Source organism: Lycium barbarum, chromosome 9, assembly GCF_019175385.1.
Source record: "Lycium barbarum isolate Lr01 chromosome 9, ASM1917538v2, whole genome shotgun sequence".
Lineage (NCBI taxonomy): Eukaryota > Viridiplantae > Streptophyta > Magnoliopsida > Solanales > Solanaceae > Lycium > Lycium barbarum.
This window is the reverse complement of record NC_083345.1, coordinates 45,122,114-45,132,225: the sequence shown is the minus strand read 5'-3', so window position 1 is coordinate 45,132,225 and position 10,112 is coordinate 45,122,114. Positions and strand designations below refer to the sequence as shown.

General features: G+C 31.7%; 1 protein-coding gene across 1 annotated transcript; it reads left to right on the top strand.

Annotated features, from left to right (window-relative positions):
* The first annotated feature begins 7,543 nt into the window (after positions 1-7,543).
* LOC132610330 (respiratory supercomplex factor 2 homolog C1565.01-like) lies at positions 7,544-8,362 on the top strand. Its single transcript, XM_060324631.1, has 3 exons — positions 7,544-7,702; positions 7,802-7,892; positions 8,010-8,362. Exons 1-3 carry the CDS (start codon positions 7,654-7,656, stop codon positions 8,101-8,103), a joined length of 234 nt encoding a protein of 77 aa, XP_060180614.1. The 5' UTR covers positions 7,544-7,653; the 3' UTR covers positions 8,104-8,362.
* Positions 8,363-10,112: the final 1,750 nt, after the last annotated feature.

The window sequence follows — 10,112 nt, the reverse complement described above, 5'->3', positions numbered from 1 at the left end:
GAGCTCAAATTTTCAAAATGGTCTCTAATGAAATTGTAAATAGCATGTGGATAGAAAGGAATATGAGGACTTAGAAAGTTAGTAGAGATCACGCCACCATTGCTATAGACGGGCGGACGCACCTTATAGCAAGGGGTGTCGTCCGACACTGCTTCGTCAAATTTTTTAATTAATATTTATGTGTGTATATATATATATATATATTCTGAAAAAACGAAACACCCTTATATTTATTTAAAGTGACGCCGCTTAGCACAAAATGCACCATGGCCTATTGATTAGGCGTCTCTAATATAGATCACCCAGAGTTCGAATCTCGAAACAGGGAATTAGCTTCTTTGTTAAAAACTTTTTGTAATTGTTAAAATATAGCATGCTCTTAGAATATCTGGAACCCCTAAAATCTTAACCCTAGGCCCTAAGAATCAAATAAACCGATCAACCAAGGTTAACTTTTGCGTAATTGTCTTTGGCATTAAATAATTTGAACTGGATTAGCCAAGCTAAACTTAAAACTCTAACGATCATTCTTCCCTCTAGTTTGTTCATTTGTTCTCTTCTTTAAATGTCGACATCCCTTGCAAAAAATCCTGCGTACGCCACTGGCTATAGAAATAGCTTATGTCTGTTGTGTTAGAGCCCCATTAGTTCTTTCATGTCTAATTTCCTGTTGTAGTTGATCTTGAGCATAGAGCTCTGTTGATTGATTTTTTCATAGCTTGACTGTGTTAGTCAGGTATGGTGCCTATAATTATTTCCAATGGTGATTAATGAAAACCGTTAGTACTAAAAAGAAAAATCGTTGCACGTAAAAAATAAATAAAGGAATACAAAGTTTAGGTAAAATATGCCTGGTATATCATGAAGACGTAAAAGAAATACATCAGTTAGAATAAATTAACTATTGTATATAACTATGCAACAATTGACGGTTGAATTATACCCCACTTAGAAGCCTATTTATCGATTTTGTTTTCATCCTCATTGGCCTAAAAGAGAATTATCCTTACTTTTTTTCCATAAGAAAGTAAAGGCTATCAAGCTGCCAAAATAGAAATAATAAAAACAAAATAATTCAGGTAATACAAGGGACTCCGTGATTAGGGGTTGGCATTCGGTTCGGCATTTTTAAAGTTCAGGTTCGATAATTCGATAATCAGTAGATGAAAGTAGATACCAAATATCGAATCGAAAAAATTCGTTTTGGTAATTCGGTAAGTGGAAAATCACACTTCGATTCGGTACAGTATCAGGTAATAACGTATTGAAGTTGAAACCTCTATAGGGTACTCTTTGCGTGTTCAAAACTTTTTTTTCCTTGTAGACTCCTTTAACCATCAAACAGTACTACCATATTATAAAATAAAATGGAAAGAGCAGTATGTTTATTTATGTCGTGGATTGTTAAAGACGAATGAGAAGTCAATTTGGTGGTACAGGTTAGAAGAAGTTGAGTCAAAATGCTAAAAGGACAATTTAAAGTGCCCACTTCTCAGGTATCGCCAAAGAACCTCACTAAGCAGTGGCAGATCCACCCTGATGGGGTGGTATGACACTCCCTAAATTAATAATTTTTTTATATACTTATGTTGTAATTTGCTTAAATTAGGTTAAATATATGATCCTGCCACTCTAATTGTAAATTAGACAAAGGGTCACAGCTAGTAAACACAAGTTTAAATCTATTTTGAACATTTTCTGACTCCTATTTTTTTTGTGTTTTTTACTTCTTTTGTACCAGTAATTCCCTTTTCGGCTCTCCCAATTTTCTATTTATCTTTTTATTATTTATATTGTCTTTCCTCTTTCTTATTATTTTATCTGTGATCTCTAGCGAGAACACACAAATAGAAACTTCAACATCCTTTAAATTAAGCATTCTTCTTAATCTCAAATTTGTGAGTATTTAAATTAAAAAACTTGGATCTCAATGGAAATTTTGGATTGAGATCAAAATTCATTTTTTTTTTTAATTTCTTTTGTTTATTACTCCCTCCGTCCATATTTATTTGTCTATATTTGACTTGAGGCACTCTTAATAAGCAATAAATAAAATGAGAAATGAATTGAAGTACTTAATAATAAGGGTAAAACAGGTATATAATAGTAAATTATGTCTTGATTTTTCAAACCATATAACTTACAGGTAAATGTGGATATATATTTTTAGTATAATGGACAAATAAAAATGAACAGAGGGAGTGTATTATGAAAACTTATGCTATTCTATAATTGTTAAATTCAATTTAAATCACTTTACTACTTAAATTGTGATGGAAATTTCATAAGCACTGCTTAAGAAAAACATGAAATTTATGATTTATTTTTGAGAACTTGTAGTTTATTTAATTCTACATTTACTTATAGGGTGTATTTACATATTGAAGAGTTTTTATATTATTTTTCTTATTTTGATTGGTACAATTATCTTAGTGAAGATGTTATTTTACTTTGTGCAAATTTATTTTTGGCAGAAGGGTTTAGGACCCTCTGAACTTGTCGATTTTTATTCAGTGTACACCTAAACTTTATGTTGGCCTAATTACCCCTCTCAACTTGAAAATATGATCGCCTGGACCCCCCCTAGACGCTGATGTGGCAAAGAGCGTGGATACACTCTTTTTTAGGAGCGTGGATGGGTGAAAAATAAAAAAATCAGCTTCCAAATGGGGTATTTTTCAACTATTAATTGTCACATAATCAATATAATGATTTTATTTGATCCAATTGTATTTCTTATTGGTTTTTCTTAATATACATTGCATATTTTATCCAAATTGTGTTTTTTTTTTCGATATGATGATTATTTATTTTAGCTATGTATTTTTTTTCTTTTTTCGGATCCAAATCTAAATAACTTAGTTGAAAGTTTCAACTTGAAATTCTATTTATTTTATTCAAATAAAAATAAGGTTTAGCAAAATTAATGAAGTTTAGACGGCATATTTATTACAAAAATATCGTGTATTTTTCTTTTCATGCAAGTACTATTTATTTCAACTGTGCATTATTTTTTTCGGGTCAATATTTGGTTAATATTTTATTTGATTTCTTTTTTAGATTCAATGATTATTTGTTCTTACAGTGTATTTCTTCTTTTCCTGACCAAATATATAAAAATAACTTGATTAGAATATCATTATCTTTAGGCAAATAAAAAAATTATAGTCAATATTTTCAAGTTCTTTTTTTTACAGATTTGGCCCGAAAAAGATGATTCAAATAATTGTTGAACTTAAAAAGTAAAAAATATAGATTTTATCCTTTAAAAAATGCCACATGGACAAAAACATCCATGTGGCAACGCGTGTTGACCACCTCCATGGGTTGTCAGCGTCCAGGGGGGGTCGTGCCTATCATATTTTCAAGTTTAGGAGGGTAATTAGGCCAACATAAAGTTTAGGTGTACACTGAATAAAAATCGACAAGTTCAGGGGGTCCTAGACCCTTCTGCCTTTATTTTTTAGTATACATAAGAGATGCAAGTCCCTTGGTGAAAATGTTAAATTTTACTTCTGTTGTTAATAGGTGTTAATAAGTGTGATTCCTTATTTAAGCTGCTAATTATGTTCGTTTCTTGATTTTTGAGATGTAATTTTCATATTTGCAAATAAAAATAAGCCTATTAAGTTGACCCGAATAAATTAAAAAGAGATAGACCCGACCCAAATACACATTCCTAATAAGATGTACATTGAAGAAAATTATGACACCTGCCACCTTCAAATCTTAGATCCGCCTCTGTCACCAAGATTCATCAATGGCATTTTTCTACTAAGAAATGACATGAGAAATCCATGTTCATTCACATTTTCAGCCAGGTATATATGGCTTTTTGGACTAAATATTTGCAACCTCCATAGGGAAGTATTAATTTGTTGACAGGTGAGGTTGTGCTTCAATATATAATTCGGTAAATATCGAATACCGAACGGTATTAATATCTCGTATCAAATCTAAACCCGAATATTATAATTTTGAAATTTTACTCCCAAATACCAGACAGAATTACCGAAATTTTCATTTTAGTCCGCTAATTCGATTTTTGGTATTTTATGCCCATCCCTACCCGTGATTAATCTCTGATTGGAAATATGATAGCACCAAGGGAGAATGAGACTCTGATAATTGGACTTTGTTAAAACTTTTATTGTTTTCAACCTAGTAATAGTATTCTCTTTTTTTTTTTTTTTTTTTTTTTCACAATTTTATAATCACTTTGAAAATAATCGTTGTAAAACGGGAGTTAAGTCTGACCTATTACTATAAGAGTTGAACTTGGGAACCAAGTTTAGAAGCTAAAAGCTACAGGCAAACAATGAATACATAATGGGTATAAAGCTCAAAATTCAAGGTAGTTTATATATCAGCATGCTTGCTTTTTCCTTCTTAACTCTAAATGAAGGAAGTTTCCATCTATCGATATTTACCTAGCCCCTAACCTGCCCAAATAGGCCATCAAAAGTGTTATATATATATGGGTTAAAATTCATGTTTCTCCAATATCTAGGGGTCATTTGGTTGGCGAGATAAGGATATTAATTTCAAGATAACCTGTGAAATTATTTTATTTTGTGTTATCAATGGCTGAGTTAGGATTCATATTAAAGGGAGTCAAAAATATAAGTATATGTTTGTCTAGGATCAAACATACAGTCTTAGGGGATGTTTGCAACCCCTGAACTACTGCACCAAACCTCTTGCTTATATTAAGGCGTGTCAACACTAGTATACATACCTAGAAAATCAAAATTTCATCATATCTATACAATATAATTTTCCAGCAAAAGGATGTGGCTTGACACTCCTCAGAAAAGGGTAGCTCTGTCTCTGCATGAGATATCCCAACCCATGAAATATCCTTATTTATTCTATCCACCAACCAAACGACCTCTTAATGTTTGGGTTAGTGCAGCCCACTCCCCATTCCATGGGTTAGGGGGAAAAGAAGCAACCCTATACATCTTAGGTTCAACTTTATGTTTCTCCAATATTTAGGGATCGTTTGGTTGACGAGATAAAAATAATAATTTTAAGATAATTTGTGAGATCATTTTATCCTGCATTTGATTATAGGTATTAATTAATCCCAAATTATATTAGCTATTCCATATGGAAAGGGAATAACTAATCCCATGAGATATCCCAACCCTTTGGGATAAAATAAAAAAAGAAAACATAAAACATGGCATATCCCTAGATACATCGAACTTCGCCGTGGTAAATATCTGAATAAAGTGCAGAAAGCCAGAGTAATTAATCAGAGATTATCATTGATCTGTCACCAAATTAGTTCAAAATTCTAAATTGATAATCCACTTTCTAAAGGGAAAAATAGAAGTTGCAGACTTGAGAAAATCCAACGGCCAAAATAATAATGTTGGCTGCATCTTTCTTAGTTGGTCGTTGCGACACATGGAATCTCAACTATCTCTGTTCTGGATTCCATTATTATAATGTGGGTGTACCTATAGTTAGTATTTCTTTTCCAAACATTAATTGAAACATGAAGGTAAATTTGGGGAATAGGGACTTTGAGTGAATAGGATTTAACAGAATACAAAGTATTTACCTAGGGCAGATTACTAAAGGGAAATTTGCACGATTACCCTTCTTTGGGGTGAGTCTTTAATTTTTGTCCCTCAAATTGCTAGTCTTTAAATTTTGTCTTTCGCTTAAAATACACTGAGGTTCTGGGTTCGAACCCTGACTTAGTTATACAAATTAAATAAAAATTGCAAGGCAAGGTCGCATAAGACAAACTTTAGTCATACATTAAGGAAAACTCTGTCGCATAAGACAAACTTTTTGCAAAGCCTTGCCTTGCGATTTTTTTTTTATTTTTTATTGAGCGGGGATTCGAACCCAGAACTTGGGGATATTTTCGATCACCTTTTAAGCGAAGGCAAAAATTAAAGACCAGTGCCTTTGAAGGGAAATCTGTGCAAAAAAAATGATTATTAACTAACTTTGTTTAACTCAAATTAGGCGCATTCAGAATAAACATACGATTAACATATTACAATTCAAATTCAAACCTCTTGGCGTAACTGGTTTGTATTGTAGCTCGAGCTGAATCAATTTAATTAGAGTTGGGCTCAATTGATTGTGATTCGGTCAAAACTCTATTGACTTGGGGCCCGTTTGTTCATGAGAATTATTCATTTTTTTCAGGAATATTTTTTAACTTTTTTCACTTTATGGTGTTTAACCATAAAAATTCCAAATACAACTAATTTGAAAAACAACAAAAATTTATTTTTTACTTTTTTCACTTTCAATACATTCAAATAACCAAATATTCTTTGCAAAAATTATAACCAAACACAACTATATCTTCAACTCCAACTCCTAAATACCAAATAAAATGAAAAATATTTGATTTTCATGGTCAAACGCCTACTTCATCTTGACTCACTTACAAAAAGCTCTGCTTGATTAAAGTTGGGTTCAACTCAACTCAATTCGTTTGCCTCGATTGAGTCGTATAAATGAATCACATTGACGTCCGTTCTCAATCTAAACTTGTCCAAATTCTAATTTTCTTGGTTACTTAATCATATTATTGCAAGTTTATTATTTTCTAATATATAGCCATACATGCATAATATAAATGTTAAAGAATTAGATCGAGTTTGGCTCGGGCTTGATTAGTTGCCTTGGACTCAGCTCAATATTGTAAAAGCTTTTGATTGAACTCCATCTCGGTAAAAGCTCAGTTGGCTCAAGCTCGACCCGATGTCCAAGTTAAGGGCAAATTAAATTTCGGGATCAACACGTAAATGCTTTTCTCAAAGACTTAGGTGGCATCTAATGAATAGGTCGTTTGATTGTTGGTTAGGAGATGATTTATTTATGCGTTTAATTCTGCATAACTTGCACCACGTTTAGTATGAGTAGTGTTTTTTTGCTATACATAAAATCCATCACACCAAATACGTAAAATATATATAATCATGATAACTACATATATAAGTTTTGAAGGAATCTATTATTTATATATTATTTTATGTAAGATTGAAAGTGAAATAACTAGTAGTACATAAATAATTAAATCCTGAATAAAATAATATATAGCTTATTTCATAATTAATCTTCATATTATTAATACTTGTATAACTCTAATCCAAAGAATAAGGACGAAAGTCTGATGAATCTCATCCAAACTTGAGCTGCTATTTGTCCTAGGAGAAGAGCGAGAACAGAGTTCTGAAAGAAAAAAGGGGGGGTCCAACGTGTAAGGACGCAGATCATTTGCACATCAAAACAACCGGCTTATATCAGCTCAAGTGTTTGTTCAAATGTGGTAGAGTAAGCTTAGGTGGTCTAACACTTGGAAATTGTTAAAACAGGGGAAGTGAAACCCACTGGTTTCATTTTATCATCATAAACAATTACTCCCTAGTACTCCTTTTTCACTTTATTCAATCCTAATTTCGATGGATCAAGAAAAGCAGATCCAAACCAAGGGGCCACACCAAACACAATGCATCCATCCCAATATCACATCTTTTCTCATATAACTTCTATAAATACCACCCAAATCCCTCCTTCATTTCCACTCAAAGCAAATTCATCTAATCACTCTCGAGTCACACCACTCTTTTTTAGCTTAAGCTCATAGACAGTTAAGGAAACTACGTTTTTACAAAGATGGAGGGCTTGCAATCTTGGTTTTCTGAACACAAACTCAGTAGCATTGGTTAGTAGCATTTTCTTTCTTCATGCTCAATATTACTTTCTTTATTCTTTATATTCCACTCATCATATAAAATGAAATGGCATTCCATTGTACTTACAGGGACACTTTGGGCTACAGCTGTTGGTGCTTCACTAGCTTATTCAAGGGCCAGAACGCCACTCAAACCAAGTCTTAGGCTCATTCATGCTAGGTAATTAATTAATCAAATCAAATTAATTCAGCTATTTATATGATTGCGTGTGTGTGTATATATATATTATGCATATTGTAAGTTTAAGCTGATAGTAGGATGTTACTTTGAAAACAGGATGCATGCACAAGCCTTAACATTAGCAGTGTTATCGGGTGCAGCAGTCTATCATTACTATGACAAAAATAGTAACGACCAACTCCACAAGTAAAATGCTCTGCAAATGCCACTACCATGGGCCATGGCTACATAAAATAATCATGCAAGCAAGCAGTTTTATATGCTTCAGTTAAAAGGATGTAACTCTTTACTACTAATATCTTCTGGGACAAATGTAGAATTTTCCTAGAGTACTCAGTGCCAAATTTATATGGGAAAATTGGCACTTGTCTTCTGTTTGGTTAAAAAATGTAATCTGTATTTACCGGAGGCTTGCTCACACATGAAATGAATGTATGCTTCGCTTTCGACATCCAATTTGCAAAATGATGTGCTTTCAGGACAGTCAATTAGTTCCAAATGCATTACATAACATACAACTACTCCACCCACCCCCCGCACTTCTCGTTGTGATTTACTGCCACTGGGGTTAAATCGAGCTTATTGCTAACTTGAGAAATCAAATAAATTAAAAATTATAAACAAATATTTTAAACGTTCTCAATTCAAGGATTTTTATCGAGACACTTGAACAAGTTTAAAAGCAAGTGCATCGCATGTTCGTCAATTGCACATACCTGGCCGACAAAAGACTCACCCCGTTAAAATCCTGACACGTATTCAAAACTTACCAAATAAACTCCTTTCCCTACACCAACGAAATAATCCCCAACTCTTATAAATTATGCTATACTATGTAAGTAATCTTTTCTCGAATACTTTATGGATACCTTATTTATGTTATTTTATTTATTGCTTTCTTCGTTTTATTTGATGTGTTGTAATTTGATTGTGTAAAAATAATAGAAGACATTTTAATTTTATGATCTTAAATTTACAAATATGTTTAATGTCAAATGTTGTTTTATTTTTGTTGTCTTAAGCATATCACGTGGATTGTTGGAATTAAAGAGTTATTAAATATAGAAAGTGACATTCCTTTTTAAATTTCCTATTGAGGAATGTCACACACATAAAAATAGAAGGAGTAATTTTTAAATAAAATATAAAATCGAAATGCTGAGAAAACAGACAGTATTATCTTATGTTCAGATATATTGGGAAAAAAAAAATCTTATGTTCAGATATAGATGCAATATTTTGATGTGTGTGTTTGATTGATATATTTTCTAGCTTTTTTGTCCAAGCTTGTGGAAGACTAAAATCACCTTTCTCTTCTAAAATACTTTTTTGAGATTGAGGTGTTTGACAAAAAATAAAAAGTGCTTTTAAGTGGTAGAAATAGTTTTTGTGAAAATTTTGCTTCTTCTAAGAAGCATAAGCAAAAACTGAAAATTAATTCTTACCAAAAAGAAAAAAAGAGATATTCTTACCAAAAACATATATTAACCAAACTAGCTCTCATTAATTTAACACATTTATCTTTAACATATAAATACAAGCCGCTTCTGCTGCTCTTTTTATATATATATATATATATATATATATATTTATATTGATTAAGAATCTTTATATATATTTTTATTTTGTTATTATAAATTTTAACTAAAAAAAATACTTAGTTAAAATATTCCTATTAATTTTTCTATTTAAATAATACAATTGTAAAATGAACTTTAATATATCTTTTTTATAGAGAAAATCATCAAATGTCCCCTCAAAGTTTAGTCGGATTAATTATAACCCACCCAACTTTTTCAGGTGACCTATTACCCCCTGACTATTTTTTAAACGGAATTATTACCCCCACTAAAACGCTACCACCAAATCTGTATTTGAGTGGTGAAATACATGTGCTTTACACATGTATTTTACCAGTTAAATATTTTTATTTTTATTTGTTTCATCTTCTTTTTGTTTCTTTTCCTAATCTATCTTCTTCTACCATCCACCACACCAAAAATCACTATTAAAAGACTTGGCCAAAGAAATTAACTTTTCTATTTATCTTGAGTACTAAACAACCTTTGATTTTTTATTTTCGTTCATCTTCACCAATGATCTCTTTCGATTGTTCCAACTTCTTCGATCTTTCAATTTTGTCATGCTCTATAGTCCAAAAAATCAATTCGAAGCGAAAATTGAAAGATCAAAGTTGAG

Coding starts and splice junctions, on each gene's coding strand:
- LOC132610330 (XM_060324631.1), top strand. CDS start 7,654: ATGGAGGGCTTGCAATCTTGGTTTTCTGAACACAAACTCAGTAGCATT. Junction 7,703..7,801: donor ACACAAACTCAGTAGCATTG/GTTAGTAGCATT, acceptor TTGTACTTACAG/GGACACTTTGGGCTACAGCT. Junction 7,893..8,009: donor CTTAGGCTCATTCATGCTAG/GTAATTAATTAA, acceptor CTTTGAAAACAG/GATGCATGCACAAGCCTTAA.